Source organism: Trichosurus vulpecula, chromosome 7 (assembly GCF_011100635.1).
Source record: "Trichosurus vulpecula isolate mTriVul1 chromosome 7, mTriVul1.pri, whole genome shotgun sequence".
Classification (NCBI taxonomy): domain Eukaryota; kingdom Metazoa; phylum Chordata; class Mammalia; order Diprotodontia; family Phalangeridae; genus Trichosurus; species Trichosurus vulpecula.
In genome coordinates this window covers 194,741,706-194,763,336 of record NC_050579.1, presented here as the reverse complement: position 1 = coordinate 194,763,336, position 21,631 = coordinate 194,741,706, and the positions used below count along the sequence as shown (strand labels likewise).

The following is a 21,631-nucleotide window of genomic DNA, read 5'->3' as shown; positions in this document are numbered from 1 at the left end:
TTGTTTACTGCTAGCCTAACAAATTGATTATGCTCAGACTATTGTCCCTCAATTTACCTTGATTTACAAATGCAACATATAGCTTTGCTCTCTACCTCCTCTGTAAAAATATGACTGATATTTTTAGTGTTCAAAACTCAAGCTTTTTGCAAGAATGGTTGCTGCCTAGGGATCCTGTCTTACCAGTTGAATCAGCAGAAGGGTGTTTGGGGAATTTCATGGCAGCATTCACAATGATACAGCATTTCTGATATTTCTAAATCTCTTGTCACTAGTTGACTGATCTGTCAGCCAGGATCAGGGCAACCAGCAATAGTACAGCAATGAAATGGAGTTGTCACCAGCTGGCCTAATGTGATTAACAGTTCAGTCATCACCCAGTGGCAGTGGAATTAGTAATAATAGCAATGTTGTAATACCTCTCCCCTTTTCAGACTCAAAGGGTTCAGAAAAAAAAGGTCCTTTCGCCTCCTTTGCTCTGGCTACTATTCTGAAAACATCAGAACAGAAGCAGAAATTTCTACTTAACATAAGTCTCATAAGTTATGCAAATGGAGAAGGGGTAGGGTGGACCAATAAGCAAACTTCTAGATGTGTCCTAGATTTAGTCGATGATTTTACAAGTCTGATTAAAATAGGATAAGATATCTCATTGTTAAAAGATATCTGGGTGCTTCACATACCATTTCCTGGGGAAATTTGTCCTCTAATTAGGTTTGATTGTGAAGGAGAGGGAAAACTAGTGGCATAAAGAAACATGGCCTAGTAATAAAAATATAAACTTTTTGCAAGATATGCTATATTCATTGAGCTCCTTCCCATCTTAAAGTATTATTGCTATTAGACCTCTCAGCACAGTTACAATTAATATGTCAAAATCCAAACTGCCTCCTGTCCATTTACCCTGTGACCACTACCCAATGTTTTCAAATAATTGCATGGAAAATTTTTACTGAAAAACAATGCAAATGTGTGCTCTCTTGCTTTTGCGAAACAGTACACAGTCTGAATCATGAAAAAACAACTCCTCATTCTCAGGATTCTGCTGTATCCTTCTATTATTATAAAGAGCTATAACAATCTTAGCATTTAGAGATAGAGAACATCATAGAGATCATCTTCATATAGTATATAGTGTCAAGGTTTTTGTTTAAGACTAGGCTCACTGTCTTGCCCATGCTAGAAGCAGTGGTAGGATTCAAATAAATTAACAACCAGGTCTCCACCAAGCCAAGGTGCCATCGCTGACATGGCGGGGGTAGGCCCCACCTCTGCTAACAACTGGCTTACCAAACTCAACCTAAAATTAGGTAGTGATTCTCCTCGACAGGTGAGAACTGACTGAATCCCACCACTGGCTAGAAGTACAAGGTCTACTCACTGGCCTGATCCTGAGCATGGGAACTCTAACCTGCTCTATTTCTGACCTGTACTAGCTTGCCTCTTCTTAGGCAACTTAACTCTTAACTTAACTCTCACTTAATCCCCCTCCCCCCCACACCCATCTATATTAATGCCAAATTTAGTATAGATCCCTGATCAGCATAGCCAACCATAGATCAAAATCTCAAGATCGAGAGATCCACCAACCTCCCTGGTAGCTAAGATGAGGGTATATGCCACTATATCTGGCTTGCTTTATTTTTTTTTAATAAACCAGATATCTTACACCAATACAGATATCTTTTTCAATCTCATGATTCGGTTTTAACATATCTTGCTGACTCATGGAATCATTGATTTCTATAGTTTGAGTTCTGTAGTTCTGTAGGTTAATAGTTTTCAGAGATCAAATTTCTTGGGTTATATTTACTAACTTCTCCTTTAAGCTACTTTTTCTAACTCTAATTCTTTCCTTAAAATTGTTTATTTCATTCAAAATTTTTTTACTTCATTTCTATTAGGTATTCACATAGTCCTTAGAGAAAAATCATTTTTTTTTCCTTTGACACTTATAGAATTTGATTTGCAATGTTTTTATATAGTGGTTGTGTTGGTCTTTTCTTTGATTTGCTCAGCTCTTCTACTTTAGTTTCTGAACTGAATCTTTGTGCCAGGGCCAACTTCTTCCCTTGCTGCACTTTTGAGTGGGATGGTAAGCCATGGTTGTTCTAGTCCCAGACTCTCTAGGTTCTTGCTCAAACCTCCACTTCTAAGACCTCTGAGGTTCCAAGTGCTGAATCACCAGTGACCTCTCTGGCTTCAGGGTGTTAGGACCCTCAGAGCCACTAGGTCTGGGATATCTTAGTCTTCACAGGTGGCACTATAATCACCATTTCCAGCAACTTCTCTGTGAGGCTGCAAGGTCCACACCCTGGGTCTTTCTTAGGGGAGCCCTATGTGATTGTTGCCTCCTGACATAGAACCTAGCAGGCTACACAAGTCCTACCTCTGATTGAGCAGCTGCTTTGCTTTGGGGGAGTTGAGGGCAAGTAAGGGGCCAATTGTTCATGAGATTTTTTTTTACTTCTTGTGCAGTTTGTTAGAAGAATCACTTAATGTAGTTTCTCATTGGAAATTTAGGGTTTTGTTGAAGTTGGTATGTAGGAGCAATGTTGTACTCTCTATCAGGCAGGCCAGCTTGGCCACTTTGTTTTTTTTTTTTTTGTTTTAATTTTTGTTCTTTACCAAAAGATGGGTCAGTCTTTCCATTTACAGAATAACAGAGTTCTAGAGTTGGAATGGACTTCTGTGGCCATCTCTTTGAACCCATACTGGAAGAAATCCCTGCTATAACAAAGTTAGCAAATGATTATATAGCTTTCCAATGAATGGAAACTTTCAATCAGTCCATTAAGCATTTATTAAGTGCTTACTGTGTACCAGGCACTGTTTTGTGTGTGTGTGTGTGTATGTATAGTAAAAAAAATGGGACAAATTAGATAATTGGTGTGTAGGGGCTTTTGCTACTGCAGGAATCCTTAAAGAGCCATTGATGTAGAATAGTAAGAGAATGATTGTATCTGTCATTTAAACTTTTGAAAACCTCCCATCAAGGCACTTTGAAAATTATATAATTTTCCAGAAACATCAGCAAGATGTTCTTTCTCTGCAAGAGCAATAAATTTGGAGTCAGTGGACATAGGTTCAAATCTTCATTCATGCTACCGACTATCTGTGTGATCTTGAGTAAATGGCTTAACCTCTCTGGGCCTCAATTTTATCATCTGTAAAATAAAGGTATTGCATTTCATTGCCTCTCAAGCCCCTCCCAGCTCTGCATCTATGCTATGAGCATCAGTGGAGTCCTAAGTGAGTTTCAGCACAGCAGTGTACAGAGGCAGACTGATCTGCTTCTTCATCTTCTTTTTACTTAAGAGGGGTAATTCTTTTTGCTTTTCACATATTTATATCTTCCTATTGAAGCCATCTTATAAAAACTGAAGATTGGAATGGTGCAATATTTTTCTCATAGCTCAATATTTGTTTTGAAATTCGGTTAATCTGCTTCTAAGAGGTACTTTAGCCATAGGAAAACATGCCAGTGAGAGAAAAGACTTCTGTACTGTCCTCAAAACAGCATTTTGAAGGACTATCAAGTGTAATTGCAGTAGATTAATTTACCTTAGCCCAGTAGGAGTAGTGAGTACAGTGTATGAGTGCATATAACTTGTGTATGTGTTGCTAGGTAACTAAAGCATGTGCCTTTTTCTTCATGAGGTAGGTAATACAACTACTTCATGAGAGGGAAGGAAAGCTAGGAAACCACTGCTGGGAGTAAATGGGAAGTTGATATAGTCATTAAGTCAGAGAGTATAGTAGCAGAATGTTAGATTACTAGCAAAGAAAAGATATTTGATTACTAGCCAAGAAAGGATTCCAAGAAACCACATAAACACATGCCCAATCATAAGATCATACTTGATTTAGAAGTATTTTCCATTCCAAAATCTCTTTTTTTAACTTTCATAGTGCCCTCCAAATGTATGATTTTAGGTAAAACTTTTAAAAGCTTTTCAAAACTAAAAGTAAAATTACTTGTAAAGTTTATAGGAAATTTAGCTCATTTTGAATTGTGAATTTTAAAAATAGTAATTTTCATGCTTCTATAACCCCTGACTTAGTTCTATCAATGTGTATATTACTATTTTTTGTCTAACTTGAGCAGTTACTGAGCAGTTAATGAAATTTACATTGACATCTCTAGCAGTAATGAATTTTTCTAAGCACCGAGTTTTCTAAGCTTGTCTACATTGTGAATTTTGAGAAATAATCATAAATTACCAAAGATTCTAAATTTAATTTCAGTCAGTTTAACAAATACTTGTTCAAAACATGTTCAATACTATTGTGTTCTGAAAGAGTAAATGCGCCTAAGTATCCATCATATTTCAAGGTGCAGGTAATCCTAAATTACATATTATTTAACATAGTATGACCTAATTAATACTAGAATAGGGAATTCCATAATTTTATATGTATCATGTATTGCCAGGGCATCAGATGCCTTGGCTATTGTTAACCCAAATTGTATAAATGAAAATTTGAGTTTGGGCCCAAAATTATAGCCAAAGGGCAGAAGAAATTCCCCCAACTTGATCTGTCTTCTTATTATCCCACTAACAATTATGCAGTCAATCAATCAGCAAGTATTTATTAAGTACTTTCTATATACTGTGGACAGCTAGGTAGCTCAGTAGTTAGAGCACTGGGCTTGCAATCAGGAAGACCAGGCTTCAAATATGACCTCAGACACTAGTTGTGTGACCCTGGGCAAGTCATTTAACCTCTATTTACCTCAATCCACTAGAAAAGAAAATGGCAAACCATTCCAATACCTTTGTCAAGAAATCTCATGGACAGGTTTAGCATGCTAGGGTCCACAAGTCATGAATAGTTGGACACAACCACTGACCTCAAGGAGCTTACTTTCTTTGGGGAGATATAACCGTACATAAATAAGAATATACAAAATAAATACAAGGTAATTTTGTACAGGGCAGCTATGTGACACAGTGGATAGTGTACCAGGCCTTGAGTTAGGAAGATTCATCTTCGTGAGTTCAAATCTGGCTTAACACACTTGATAGCTGTGTTACCCTTGGCAAGTCACTTACCTCTATTTGCCTCAGTTTTTCATCTGTAAAATGATCTGGAGAAGGAAATGGCAAACTACTCCAATATTTTTGCCAAGAACACACGGAGTATCAGACACAACTGAACAGCAACAAATTTTGTTGGGGAGATCCTGACTGCTTGAGTAGATCAGTCAAGTCCTCATGTGAAAGGTAATAATTCAGCTGATCTTTGGGCAAAAAGAGAGACAGTTCCACCCCCCAAAAACACAGCCTAGGGATTCTAAAAAGTAGGGGTGAAGAAAAAACACAATCCAGGTATGGGGGACAATCGGTACAAAGTTAGGAGTATCATGTGTGACAAATAGCAAGGTCAATTCTACTGACCCAAAGAGTGCATAAAATAATTAAGTATTATAAGGCTAGAAAGGTCTTTCCAAAATGTGGTACCTAGATTCTAATTCATACAGCAAGACTGTGACTTTCTTAGTCCAGGACACTATACCTCTCTTAATACTGCCTAAAATTTATGGTACATTTTACCCTCTTGACCCTTATATGTCAATTTATATGCTATATTTATCTCTCTCTCTCTCTCTCTCTCCCTGTATATATATATATGTATATATATATGTATATGCATATATATATTTATATGTATATATAAATATAAAATGTTTAGGAAAATGTGTTTTTTGTTTCCCAAGATCACAGGGACAGTATTCTGAGGGAAAGAATTTTTGGTTGGGACCTGTGATTTCATTGGTATAGGAAACTCTTAGTAAGGAAATTCTGTCTACCAGAGCAGACTGTCAACTGGTATGCAACTTGTCATTTTAGAGAGTTGCCTGGGGCAATGAGAGGTTAAGTGATTTGTCCAGTGTCACAGAGCCAGGATGTGTCAGAAGCAATCCATAAATCCAAATTTTTCTGATGTGGAGGCTGGATACATACTGGTTCATTTTTGTTTTTTGGTATTCCTTTATTGCATATCTGGGATTGGTTACAATTTCAAGGTGTAGCTGCTGAGATGGAAAGTACCAGGCATATGGTTTATCACAGAACTGTGGACGTTTTAGAGCTTTTTTTTTTTAAATCATGCATGTAAAGAAAATGGGCCAAGAGAAGTTTAGATTATTTGCCTAAACTCATATAGAAAATTCTGACTGTTATGTTTTCTTAGTATATGTTTATCCCTATTATATATAAGCAAGCTGTTTTAACTTTGAAAGACTGACATAGTCTAATAAGTACGTGTGTATGTGTGTATATACATACGTATGTCTGCTTTTATGTATTGTAGTAGTGGCTTAGAATTGGGAAAAACGGAGCTCAGTATTTAGAGTGCAGCAATTAAGGAATTTGACACTTTAAATCAGTGTTGTTTTCCTCACAAACATACCTCTGCCTTCTTTTTGTTTTTAAAGAAACTACAGGATAGGGAAAAAAGCCTACCACTTATGCTTCAGTTTGTAAGAGCAATGAAATGTTTTTCCCTTACTGCTCCTAAAGTTTCCCCTGCTCTTTAAAGTTCTCCTTTGATTGGTCTTGGCCATAACGGGACGACAAAGGACTTAAACTCATATATACCACAACATTCTCAAAAACTTTGTGACATATTTGCCACCCTTATATACGTGGAGTCAAGTGGCCAATTTCAGGTATTTATGCATATGTTTTAAGATCCAGTGAATTCATTTGGCAAACATGCCACTAACTTTTCATATTAAAAGTGTGTTCTGTATAACCAGGTTGTGGGAGGTGTTGAGAAAGGAGTTTTAGTTTTCAGAGCTATTGCTAATGTGTAGTGAGTGTAGTTGCCATAGAGATCTAACAGCCTCTTATGGGAATGCAGTCATGGTCCTAAAAATCTGAAATTCTGACCAATCTCAAAAGAACTCAGTACTTACAATGGAGTCATTTTAGTAATAAAAAAGAAACAAATATATTTTTGTGTCATTTTTCTCCTGTCGGTGTACTTAACAATTAAGAAACTTACCTTTAGCATGTCCTTTTTTAATATCAGTTGCAGTGCTTAAAAGTATTGATAATTCATAAACAGAATTTATGGTATCTATTGCACATCAATGTTTCCTATGTAGTTCTTTTTTTAATTCAAGATATAGCTGTGCCTTTTTTATGTCAGCAGAAAATCTTAAAAACAAAATCATCGAAGTTGCTGGTAGAACATGCTAATCAGATTTTGAGGTTTTAAAATTTTCAGCATGTATGCTCTTCTGTAGAGGAAACTCTCATTGCATTTGAAATCTATTGAGTCTGCATGGGTAATAATACATGATTTAATTTCCCTAAGCATAGCCCCCATCAAAAGAATACCATTCTAAGATCAGTAGTTGTGAGTTTAAAATTGCTCTGGGTACTGCCTGATGTGTGAACACTATATTTACAGGTCTACAACCACACATTTGCTCTGCAGCTGTGCTTAATGGTTATCAGTTTGGCACACCACATGATTACTTTGGAGTATGAATGGAGACTTCCGAGCCCTTTGGCAGCTCCAAAGAAACTGAAGTACCAAATGCTGAAGTCAATCATATGAATTTAATTATGCTGGTTACATAATTAGCATTTGAGGAAATCTGAGAAAAATCCTTTGGGGGATGATGATTTTGTATTTCAAAATGCAAATGTTCTCATTCGAAGGGCTGGAAAGTAAAAATGATGGAACTTTAAGACACTGTAGCCTCAAGTATGTAAGATCTATTTCCAACAACTTTTAGAACTAAATATTCATAACAATATGCCTGAGTTGCATGACCCAAACTACTGGGACTTGTCTGCCTAAGTGTGCATATATGAGCACATCTGCATACACTTATGTTCAGATGGTGGCACTTAAATCTGTATAACCAGCTTTACACCTATAATGACAGCCTAGAGCTATTTAACACCTAAATGCCAGTTTGAAAATGAACAAGAATTGTGCTAATGATCACCAAATGCATCCTGTGACTACATATTGAGATGATTAGATGCCTATAGTATGCACTCAACCTTTGGGAAATTCTACCTTTGTAAGTACAGTTCAGTTTTAAAAGTAATTGAAATTACAGTCTTGTTCTAATTTCTTACCATTTTAACTGCATTGAAGTATTTGATGTTATACATTTAAATTTTTTCTCCTCAGTTTTCTTGTACATTATCATGGTTCTATGAAACAAGTTAGCTACAAAGAGACTTCAATGAAGATATTTAATGTGAGGATAGGGAAGAAAACACATTTCATAAAGCTTAGTAATGCCAGCAAAGTATAGTCAAGAAATTTGGGTTCTTGTTAGCTCCAACTTCACACTAATGATCTCTTTGTAACCTTGGGCAAGTCATTTCACCGCCCTGGGTCTCAGTTCCCTCATGTATAAAATGTGGAAGATACATCCAGTAATCTTTGAGGTTCCTTCCTGCTTTAAAATTTTATGATTCTATATACACAGCCTGTGTTATAGATATAAAATAACTCAAGACCTACATTTATTTCTGATTATAGTCTTTATTTTGACCTATCAAATATATTATAATCCAGTTCCATTTACCACAATGTTATCTGAATTCCATACTCAGTTTTGAAATGCATGAGAGAAGGTAATTTTACTTTGCACATTATTTGGTATTTCATTAGAATGTGAGCTCCTTGCTATCAAAGACTTTATTTTTTGTCTTTGTGTACCTTGGGATATGTATCTGCATGATGTTTAATAACAGTGCTTTAATACATATTTGTTGAATTAAATAGAGTTAAATGAAATACTCAAGGAAAGATTTTTTTCCTGAAAACTCAGGAGTGTGTTTTACAGTATATCACCTACAAACTTACTATACAAGTTTCCATGAAAAATAATCAATTTTAAAAGTTTAAATCACCAAGAAAAATTGTCAAGCAAAGTTAGGATGACCATTTTTTCAATATTTGGTAAACAGGATTCCTTTTCATATATAGATTGTACTACATGGACACTCTCTTAACTCTCCCATTTTGTGATTCTTTTGATTCAGAATTTGTCATCAGTCAAAAAATGCACTTACTTGAAATATGATTTCATAATGAGTATAATAATAAGAATAGCCATATTAAAGGTAAATTTTATAGCACTGATATAAAAGATCTTCATGAATGTGTAAAACAAAAGAATTTGCTTATGGATTAGACTGGCATATATATTTTTACACACAGATATATCACACATCTATCTATCTATCTATCTGTCTGTCTGTCTGTCTGTCTACCTATCTATCTATCTTTCCTCAGTATTCTAATATCAGATTCAAAAAATAAAACATCTCTATATTGGTGCCTAAAGTTTATTGTGGAGAATGTGTAAATCATTAACTGCATCAAATATAAGTATGTTGAATATTAAATTAAAAACGTTCTCAACTCCAGACAGTGTTAAGACAAAATAAAAGAAAAAGTCTTATAAGCATTTTGAGACTACTGTGTTTTTAAAATCAATGCAGATATAAAATTGTCTACATTTTATTAGGTTATCTGTAGGAGGCTTTTTAAAGAAACAAAATAAAACAAGATTGAAACTGAACCTCTGCACTCAAATGAGCAGCCAGATTTGTAATTAACAGTTTGTGCACCCAGAGCAAGCATCACAAAACACTCCTCAAATCAACTTTAAAATCTGTGAAGTGAAAATAATAGAAAAAATAGTTAAGATAAATTCAGCAGAGTAGACAGTTTCCCTGCCTTCCTATCTAGTGGGAGTGGGGCACCACTAGGGGGTAGAAGAGAGCAGGAGAAGCCCAGACCAGGAAGCAGTTCACCTGGGGGGATGGGGGGAGGAAAGAGGTGGGAGGGAGGCAGGTGGGCAAAGGAGGAAAGTTCATGAAGTGAGAAGGCACCTTATCTGGTAGCTAGCTGGTTTTACTAATTATTCTTGCTAAGTAAGGCCAATTGTTTCTACCCTGCTAAATGAGTGCAAACACTGTCAAAATATAATTTAACCAATTTAAAAAATTGCTTAATCTTTAAAACAATTATTTTTTGAAAATATTGTCCTCTAAATTCCACTACACTGAGGCTGAATCCAGTCATGAATCCTGGGTACAGCTCTGCCAGCTGCATTGGATAGGCTTTTTCTAACAGTAGCATACCTTCTTTCTTTTTTCTCTGGCTTTCACTGATCCCCTTTCCACCCTGCCCCATACCCCAAAGTTCTTAAGAAAGGGCAAAATACCAAATAAATGTAGTAACTATTCTGCCTCCATTGTTAACTAACATTGCAAAAAGTTCAGAAAAGAAGCCCATGGTTATAGTTCTGCAATTTGCATTTTATATTGCATAGTAACAATTTAATTTATAGGTTGACTTCTGCACGTTTATAAATAAGTACTTCTGATTGCAATTTTTGATGGCTTTCTTTAAACAGGCATGCATTCTTTTTCTTCACTTCTAGAGAAAAGAAAAAAAATACAATATTTCTTCTGAAGGCATTCATGCTATATCTGTGGATTTTTGCCATTGTGTATGTATATATGTAATGAAAGGCTGTATATGACAAATATATAAATTCTTATGTTGGGGTGGGGAGCATTGCCATTTTGCTTTGCACCTTGACATTTAATATAGGTTCTTACTTAAATTCACATATTAAACTTCAGGATAAGGTAGACAAATTCCATTGGTTAAATGTTTTTTATATTGTTTTATAAAAACAGACATGTATATTATTGTCCCTTAAAAATACATTAGTAAAATATATCCTTTACTTTACCTTTAACTACAGAATTGTCTGGAACCTATTTCCCATTCCCTAGTCTCTCCTTTGGAACTGCAGCTTGGAATTTGGCTTTGTAATTATATCTAAATTGCCTACTAAAATCCACTACATTGTGACAGCAAATACCGAATGTACTGCCAAACAGCAGACAGTTTTATATTGACCAAAATATTTGTAGCCCCTCCCTCTAAAAATGTGTTCCCTTGTTGCTCTCCTCATCTCTCACAACTCTATAAATTCCACAGAGTTATAAAGCTAGAAGGGAACTTAAAAATCACCTACTTCTCATTTTACAAAGTAGGAAAATTTAGGGTCGTAAAATGTCTTTCTTATGGTTATCCAGGAAATTAGTGACAGAACCAATTTAAGATCTGGTTCTGAACTTCCAGTCCAGTGCTCTTTCCATTGTGCCATGCTACTTTGGAAAAGTATAGATGCTGATTCTTATTTCTTCAATTTGTATATCTCTTTAACATCTCTAATATTGAATTTTCTATAATATACTGACCTCTCAGTTCATCAGCCTACTCACCTGCAAAGCCTTCCTTGGTCCCTGTCAGCATCTAACCCTGTATTTAAAGGAGGAAGGCATTTAAGCCATGTCACATTTAAGACATTCTGTAATGTAACTCAAGTTCTCCTTTTCTATTTTGTATCGCATTATTTCACCACAAGATGTTCCCCAGTATCATCTTTTATTCTTCTAACTCTGTATATTCACCTCAGATATCCCTTATGCCTAGAACATAAACATATATTCTCTCTGGCTTTTGAAATATTTCTTTTCCTCCTTAAAGCATTTGTCAGTTACTTCCATGAAACTTTCCTTAATCCTCCCTTCCCCCATTTCAAAATGCTCTGATTTCTCAAATTTTCTCGTAGGTCTTTCTCTTCTCTCTCCTTTTGCCCTTACATTGTAACTTTTTAAAAAACTTATTTATGCATATGCTTTATCTTCCTTATTTATTTGTAAATTTCTTGAAATTCAAGGACTGTGTTGTTTTCATTTCTTTGTATCTTCAACTGCTTCACACAATATGGATGTAATACATAGTAAGTACCAAATAGTTCATATTAATTTGTGGAAAAATCTATTCCTACATTAGAAAAATTTTAATAACCCTTTATATTTAACTACACATAATCATAATAATTATAAATAAACATTTACAAATGGAAATCCTATGAGATCTGCTTTAATGAACAGAAAAATCTTTACATGTAATGGACCTGTCAGTAACAAATATCTTTTTAAAGACAAAGAACTTAGAAACTGTTTATATCTCAAATAGATTAGCTATTTCTCCTGCAAATTTGTTTCTACTATTAGCATGGTTTTCACATAGTCTTTCCTTGTTGGTTATGGAAAGTAAAACTTTGAATCATTCCATGTCAAATTTTTCTAATTGTTTAATTATTGGAATTCCAAGTAAATGATTTTTGACAATCTTTACTAATGTTGCAAAGCTTTATACTTCATTTCAGCTTTTCATTGTGATTAAATCAAAACAGATTTATTTATACAAATTAAATTCCAAATAAATCAATGGGTCTATCATTTGTTCAGAAAAGCCAAACTTAACCTTAAAGTTATGTGGCTGGATCTAGCCAATCAATTCAATTCAAACAAAAAATCGGTTAATTCATTAAAAAAAATAAGTAAAATATATGTTTTGAAATTGTCTAGCTAGAGAATTACCAGTTGATTTCAACTTTTGACTACTAGGCTGTGTATGCCTTGGGCTGAGGGACTTTCTTGTTCGTCTTTGAATCTTCTCAGTACCTGACAGAGGCCTTTGCATATTGTAGAGTTACAATAGAAATTTGCTCCATGGAAGCTCATTAAATGGTTTTTATAACAGTTAATTTTGGTATTGTGATTATGTAAACTAAAAAAAAAAGTAGTAAAAGCTATTGCATAGGAGAATATGATATATTTTAAATTTGATGTTTCATCCAGGGTTTTGCTTTTTTATGATAACCTCTCAAACTTAGCAGAGAGATGGTGCAAAGTGGGGGGAAAGTATTCTTATCACCATCAATTAAAAATTAATCTGAAAGAAAAGAGTGGAAATATGGACAAAGTGAAGAAAGTGAGATGAAATCCTTAGTGAAAGTTTTTTTTACATAGTTTGAATTGCAAAAATTTAAAAGGACTCTGAGAATATTTCTGGTGTAACAGACCACTTGAGGGTAGTAACATTGCTTTCTTTGGTCTTTGTGAGCTCTAGCTGCTACATTGGTTTAGATAGCACAGCACCATATGGTGGTGTTAGAATGCTGTATAAACATTGAAAAAGTGAAAAACAAGCATGGAAATCATATGCTTTGTAGCACTATTAAAAGTAGCTTTATGGAAATATTTTAAGCTACTTGCTGCTGAGCAAACCAAAATAGAAAAAAAAAATGGACTACATAAACTCCTACCTTTCAGGAAAAGGCTTTATTTCAAAGTGACCTATTACTGAGGAGTCATTCCTGTCCATATATATTTTTTATTTTACAGTATATATAGGTGTGTGTATACATATACATATACATATACACATTTGTTCTCTAGTAATTTCATTTTAGAATTTTACTTAAGCTGATTTTTTTTTCATCTTATCAGGAAGCATTTTGAAATATAAAAGTTTAGGAGCTTTAGTTTCTCTGGAAATTTTACTGTTTTCCATTAGTATATGCAAATTGTTTTAACAAAAGCATTTTTTTTATCACAAGTAAATTTTAGATGTAAAAATAAATTGTATTAAAGGTAACTCAAAAGAATTTAATCAATGCTTTTTTCAGCCCAAAACTGCTTTAATAGGTGATTGCTTTAAATACATAGTGTATAGCATGCAAAACAATTTTTGTTGAGGATTGACTTTTTTTTTGTTTGCTTTTTGCTATTAATCTCTATCCAAGATCTCCAAATGGAAATGTTTATGTTTTTATTTGGTTACTAAGTTGCTGTGATTCTAAGGGAGAACTACACTAGTGTGTGATAAAGTTTATATACAGAAACATAGACTGTACCCTATACCTTCATGATTATAAAGTATCAAAATACATTAGGTTTGTTTGACTGATTTGAACCTTTGTTACTTATAGTTGATTTTGTGATGAAGTGCTTTCAAATGGGATTATAGATTCTAGCATTTGTTTTCTACTTTTCTTTCCTTCTGTTTTACTTCAGTTTTAAAGAACTGACTTAGAAATATTAGAGAAAAAGTGCAGTGATCATTATCACATAAAAAAGTTCTACCAAGCTATAAGTTAAGTGAGCTTTTTACTTTAAATTTTGATCTAGGCTTACGCTGATTTTATGTCTGTAGAAGTCATTCTTGGAAAAAATGGGAGCTTTCTCTGGATGTATTTACATTCTGACACAATTGTCACCATTGGTCATCTAACAGAGTTAGCCAGACTGCATCTTGCTCTGACTATTTAGGTCAGAAATTGTAATATTGAAAAATATGCTCATTTCCCATTTTAAGTTATTTAAAATAATTTTGAATTTTAATGATAGCCTAAAAATTCTTCTCAACTATTTGAAAGAAATTTTTGAGAGTGAAAATTATACCAATGCCAAATTGCTAGTAATTTTCCATGAGGAAAAATAAAGCCAATTTTTTATAGAGTGACAGATATTGAAAACTTCTCAGTTATCTTAAATATCATTACTAAAATTGCATTAATATTATAATTTCATATGAAAGTTTTAGCTAGAGTATTCAAATTTCATTAGAAGATTTTAAGGTGTTGTGCTGTGCCAGATGCTATTGAAGCCTTAATATTCTTGATTTTGCCTTAATTACTTGAATCAGTACATATTTCTATTTATTCTATGCTGTCAGCAATATTTATCATTAGAACATCTGATGTATATTTTATGTCTCTTGGTGGCACTCTTTAGTCAGAGACAAACTTTGCATCTGCAGTTAAGTTTGGGGGGGTAGAATGGAAGGACTGCGTATGGTAAAGAATTTGGTGGTCAGATGTAGAAATTTTGTTTTAAAGTAATGTTTCAAAGCATGAATAATGTTAGTGATATTTGTAACAAGTTTAAAAATATCTAAATAGAGAGAACAACAGAAACAATTGAAACTGAATGATGCAAAATTCTAATGACCAAATGTGACCTCAAGGAAGAGCTAGGAGATGACACCACTTCTGCATCTTTGTAGAGGTGGAGGACTATGGGTGTGAAATATTAAGTAGAATAATAGTCTCCCAGTATGTCAGTTAGTTTTGCTGAACTTTTTCCCTTATTTTTATAAGGGATGGCGCTTTAGTAGGGGGGGAGTGGGTTGCATTGTAAAATGTAGGTGATATAAAAACAAAATGTATTAATAACAAAAAATAAAAGGAAATAGAATACCTTTTCTATTAGGAAAGATTTCTTTTTAGTAAACATTATTTAAGATTTAATTCAGTAGCAGAATTGATTTCCTCCAGTTCAGGATAGTGTCTTCACAGGTTTCTATGACTCATTTGTTGAAGAAGTGTGATTCAGGACACCACAATCTATTTCCTCATCTGCTGGCTATTCTGACCACTGGCAAACTTTCTTGACAAATTTGAAATAACATGTCACACTTATGTATAGCCTCGTGTTTGGAAATTGATTCCAAGGCAATGAAAGCTTTGAACTTACATAATAGGAATTAAAATGTGTCTGATATGAACTAACGTACTTCAGTGTGGAAACTAACGAATGTACCAAAGATTATTAGTACCTTGTAAATATAGAGTTTAATTCTTGTGCTTCTAATTAGGGTATTTATCTATTTAACTACATGTAGAGGCAAAATACCTTCTTTGTATTCTCACTCCACACAAAACAATTAATAAAAGCTAAATATTATGTATAGTAGAACATTGAGCTGTGGAGTTAGATTTTGGTCATGTGCTTAATCATGTCCAGCTTTCACCACTTAGGTACCCTACTCTATCTCTGTGAACCTCAGAGGCCTCATTTGTTAAATGAGAATAACACAAGGGTGTTATGAGGAAACTCCAGTTTAAACTGTGAATTTTTATATTAATGTAAATTATTGATATTAATAAGGATAATGATGGCTATTGATATATAACAGAGCATGCATCCCATTTCATAGATCTTTTTAGGTCATTTCATCCAGATGGTTTTCTCCTTCAAGAGAACCATCTCTGTGAACTGTGTAATCTAATATATATTTGTGATTCTCTTCTGTAGCTGAATTGTTTTTCAGAATCATATTAATATTCTGATATTTCCAATCGTGCTAACAGTAATATAATCATTATATGGGGCAGCTAGATGGAACAGTGGATAAAGGGGTAGCCTAGAATCAAGAAGACTCATGTTCCCGAGTTCAAATCTGGCCTTGGACACTTGCTAGCTGTGTCACCTTGGGCAAATCACTTAACCCTGTTTCCCTCAGTTCTTCTGTTAAATGAGCTGAAGAAGGAAATGGCAAACCACTCCAGTATCTTTGCCAAGAAAATTCCAAATGGGGTCATAAAGAGTCAGATAAAACTGAAATGATTGAACAGTAACAATGCTTATTTATTTAGCATTTCATATTTTCAAAGAAACTTAAAATGTACATATCTGTTATTACTTTGCAACTTAACTTTGAGATTATCATTTTCATCTTTGTACAGATAAGAAAACTCAGACTTCAGATTTCATTAAATTCTCCAGTAAACAGTATATACCAATTTTTGCTCACAGTGTGTTTCTCATTATACCACATTGCATTTATGATACAAGAATTCCAAGCTGGATGTGCTATCTTTTTTTAAACTGTAGAGAAATGGGGGGGAAAAGTACATCAGCTGAAAGCAATTATGAATATAGAAAATATTTGGTTTTTTTTCAATCCCACATTAAACTTTTCTCCTCAGAGATCCCATTGCAAGGTAGTTCACAGCTAAATAATGGACTATGTCTTATTTTCTCTCATTTTAGGGGACAGAGATGCAAAATTATATCCATCTGTGCTGAAAAGAATCTATACCTAAAATATCTATTTATTTTTAAGAGAAAAATGGTATTTGAAAAAAAAAGTGGGATAAACACGTTTAATTGGAATTCTAATTTGAAAGCATTTATTTTCTCAGTATCTCTCAAATTGAGGTGTGATGGTGCTTTTGTGCCCTTTATCAGATCAATTTCCTACCTGATGGCTGTTGAAATATCAAATATGTAAAGTGGTCCTGTTGAGGAATTTCTTTTACTTTAGGATCTTATATATCCTTTCTCTGCCTCCCCTCACCTAAAAGCCACCACCTTCACCACCACTATGTGACATTTTGTTTGCCTTTTTCTCCCTCCAGATCTTGCCGTTTTTTCTCTTCTATCCTCAATCTAGAGCAGGGGTGGAGAACCTGTGGCCCTCTAGGTCCTCAAGTGTGGCGCTTTGACTGAATCCAAACTTCACAGAACCCATCCCCTTAATAAAAGGATGTCTTCTGTAAAACTTGGACTCAATCAAAAGGCCACACCTAAGGACCTAGAAGGTCACATGTGGCCTTGAGGCTGTAGGTTCCCTACCCTGATCTAGAGTCATTCTTAGTTTTCCTGATTCTAGCTTTTGGTCAGGTTTTCTTCATTTCCTAATGAACCTCTTAATTTCACAGGCCAGGTCCTGGTATTCCTTGTTTCATCTTTCTGGCTCTCAGGCCTGGCCTAGTTAGTTCTCTCCTTACAAGCAAAGGCAAGGAAAAGCCATTCTTTAATGCAGTCAAATGCACATACCTGAAACCAAGAATATAAATAAAGGTAAAGCAAAAATACCTCTTCTCCCTACTATTATTTAATACATTTCTAGAAATGCCAGCAATAATAGCAATAAGTCAAAAGAAAAAAAAGAAGGATTTAAACATCAGCAAAAATAAAATAACTATTTATGAATGCCATGATGACGAACCTAGAAAAACCAAGAGAATCTACAAAGAAATTAGTTGAGAGGATTAATACCTTCAGTAATGTAACAAGATACAAAATATGTCTACAAAAATCATAATCATTTCTCTGTAGCATTAGCAAAACCCAGGAAGAAATAAAAGAAATTCTATACCTTTTTATCAGGTTTTAGTTAAGTCACAAAGATTATTCTTTACTACGTACGTGATTTGGATTCTGTGTTCCTGTCCATTCCATACCTAGTGGACCTATGAATTTTAAAGGAATATGCAGAGAGGGTAGAAATTGAGAAAATAGGCCATGCCCACTGAAGATTACTGTCAAAAAATGTTGTGTACATGAAAAAAAGGTTTTCTTTATTAAGAGCTTACAGCAAATTGGCATTACTGTTTTGCTTATATTTTAACTTACAAAGGGAAAGTTCTTAAGATTTTACAATTTTTACTCTAAACTTCAATCTCTCATTTGTATAAAGTTTATTTCTAAAACCATTTCTTTCTGTGGTCTTATTGGAGTTGGGAGCACTGTACTTGTTTTACATTTTGAACAATTGGTAACCATTTGCAGATGATTTTATTTCCCCTGCTACTTATTTAAGAGTACTATAAGAAAAATATCTTGCTTAGATATTGTTGAAAAGTGGGCTTTTAGTCAGATATAAGGAGAATTGAGTAATGCTTGGAAATCACTTTGAAAGTGGAAAGTACTATTTAGTGTAGATGTTTGAGTATTATTTCTGGCATAGAGTTGGTTTATGGTAGAAATACTAAAATTGGATCTGGATGTATATTATCCAGAGACAAAATTGAAAAATTTAACTGTAGAATGCTGTTTAATTTTGTTTTAAATTAACCAAAGACATTTTGGAAGCTATATTGCTTTTCTTATTTAGTGGTTTGCCAAAATTCACTATTTTTAAAATTGTGATTTATAATCTTTGAGTGTAAAAGAAGAAATTATTGAAATTAACTTGAGTTTTTGTTTACAGGAAGAATGTTTCTTGAATCTTGAGGCACCAATTTCAAGAGTGTGTGGATATGATACACCATTTCCTCATATCTTTGAAACATTTTACATCCCAGACAAATGGAAATGTTATGATGCCCTTCGAAAAATGATCAATTATTGATAAAATAGGTCAGTATATTTTCAGTTTTGTTCAAACGTTTGCTATTATAATGTAATTTTTGTAAGAGGGAGTTTTTTTATAAGTAAATGACATTCATTGTAAATTAGTGAGGTTTCATGCTATAAGCTGTTTGGCCATATTTAATAGATTTCTTTATCTCTGTCAGTTATTAAAATGCATTAGGTTATATATACACAATGTAATTACAAGATTTTTTATAAAGACAATTTGCATTACATTCTATGCAGCACAGATTTTCAAAAGTAAGTGAGAATTAATTCTTGATGATAACATGGTACCTGTTCTTCCAACTTTTGGGTTGAAAAAGTAAATTTACCTAAGCCTACAGGAAGAACTGCTTAGAGCATGAGGAAACAATGCATGAAGGGGAAAGGATGATATTACTCCTTTCCTCTTTTACTCCACAATATCACTTGGTCTACTAGCTCCATTTTGAAACAGGGTTATAGATATGCATTAGGTCTAGCTAGTAGTTCACACATAGTCTCTCAGACATATTGGTTGTAGTCCTTGATGAGAAGTCTTCTTAAGTAACTACAAAAGATGCTGCATGGGCAATGGTGGTATTAGCCATATGTTCCAGGAACTACCAATTCTAAATAAGACATTCTTTTTTAAAAATAGGCCTTTGAAAAGGAACCAGAAAGGTCATGATCATTTCCCCAGCCCCTTGGGTTATGATGTTAAGTATTATGGAGCCAAACAGGCAGTATTGAGCTACTTTATACTTTATAAATGTATTTCGATATAGCATTGGGATCTGTTTTCATATTCATATGAATGTGTTTCTTCTTTCATAAATATGAGAAAATTATTTAAAAATTATGTGAACTTAGGTACATTTGAACAAAATGTATGAAATATTTACAGGTTTAAATATTGTTTATACTAAAAACACAATAAAAGAAAAATTGCTTTTCTGCTCAACAAATCAAATTGGGCATAAAAAGACAATTGTAGGACTAAGAAGTATGTATATGCAGTTAATGTCTATTATTCCCAGTTGGTCTTAATCTGTATGATTTGTTATTGTCTTTTACAGAGGCTAGAGGAATAGAACTAGATGCAAAAGTATTTTAATGGACTTTGATATTTACTCAGCTTTGTCTCTTCTTCGTGTGGACATCATATGAAACCATCTATCCGGGATATTGGTCAAGAAGAAGCTAAAGCTCATCCTGTCTATTAGAAAATACAAAAAGGATATTTCAAGTAGTGAATAGTTTAATGTGGGCTTTATAAAATTTTTCACATACTATGGGTATAAACACTATTAAGTAACCTTGCTTGGTTACCTCTTTAAATGACTTCTCTGTAAATAGGGGATGTGGGATTATATTCAATAAAGCTTTTTCAGGTTGTCAGGTTTTTTTCCTCATGTTGTTTCTAGCAAAATCCGTCATTGTGAATTCCCAAAATTTTGAAGCATAAATCGGTTGTTGGTTAAGTCATAATAAAATTGAAATGGAAATTGATTTGGGCCTTCTGACTGTAGATTCCTATACCCAAGGATTATTTCTTTTTGGCCAATATAGTTTTCTTTACAATTTCTTTAATATCTGGCTTAATTCTTCTCTACTTCCTTAATAAGATCCTACAACAGTGTCTCATCTACCTTTGTCTCTGTCTCTATCTTTCTTTCTTTCTCTCTCTCTCTCTCTCTCTCTCTCTCTCTCTCTCTCTCTCTCTGTCTCTTTGTCCATCTCTCATAGGTACAAATACACACAAACATGAGTACCTTAGTAAAGAAAACTTTCCTATCACCTACTTCTCTCCTGTTTTCCTTAAAAAAAAAATTACTCCAGGAATGTGAAATGATCTGTGATTGCTTTACCATGGGAAACTCTGTCTTCTTTTATAGATTGCAACCATGTATAACTTAGTGCATGAATCCTCAGGAATAGCTTGAGGAATAAAGAGATGAAGTCCAGGAATACATAGCTATTAAGTGTCAGAGGCAGGGATTTGAACCTAGATCATATTGATTCAAATCCCAACTTTCTGTTATACCCCATTACCTCTTTAGAAAATATTATAAACTGTATACACTCAACAAATTCAAATATATCATTAGTCTAAAAACCTATGCAATATGTCTCCAGATAAAGGTGACCAGAATAAGCCTGACAGGCCTTAGAGAATTTGTTCCAATTTTGAGCTGTCTTGTGGCCACATAACCTTTTCTCTGTGTGTTTAAAAATTAGTATGCAAAAAATAAAAATTAAAACCCAGCTTTGATTAGAGGAGGAACTGAGATTAGTAAAATTTCTAGTGCTAAAATTTTTCTTGCTTTCTCTTTCCCACCAGAATCTTGTCTCTGAATGGGAATATATAGCCCAATGGAATAATAACTCACATTTTTTTTGTCACTTTAAGGTTTACAGAGCACAATACACACATATCATTGCATGCCTACAACAACCCTGTAAAGCAGATTCTATTATCATTCCCATTTACAGGTAAGGAAATAGACCCCAGAAAGGTTAAGTGCCTTGACCAGCATCACAAAAACAGAAAGTGGCTGAGGTGAGATTCAAACCTAGACCTTTGTGACTTCAAGTTCAGCATTCTATTTACCATACCTCTGTACAAAGCAGCCAACTCACACTACTCTACTCTCAAACTATGCAGACTTCCTCTACTATCCTAAGATATAAAAAGAACACAGGTGAGAGCTTCATCTAGAAAACAGAGAGAACCATGGCCACTGTTTACTCCTCTCCATGTAAATATTAAAAATGAAAACTTTCTCATGAATATCAATAGATTTGTTATTTTATGGCTATGAAGTTCAACACCAGAAAAATTAACTTGCAATTGAAATCTA

General features: G+C 34.0%; 1 protein-coding gene across 1 annotated transcript in view; it reads left to right on the top strand.

The window, feature by feature from the left end:
• Positions 1–20,279, top strand: part of BCKDHB (branched chain keto acid dehydrogenase E1 subunit beta) — a 306,385-nt gene extending 286,106 nt beyond the window's left edge. Inside the window, exons 10-11 of the mRNA XM_036767654.1 lie at positions 18,643–18,791; positions 19,847–20,279. Coding sequence (XP_036623549.1) covers positions 18,643–18,783 — 141 coding nt within the window. The 3' untranslated portion in view covers positions 18,784–18,791; positions 19,847–20,279. The remainder of the gene's footprint in view (positions 1–18,642; positions 18,792–19,846) is intronic.
• The last annotated feature ends 1,352 nt before the right edge of the window (positions 20,280–21,631 follow it).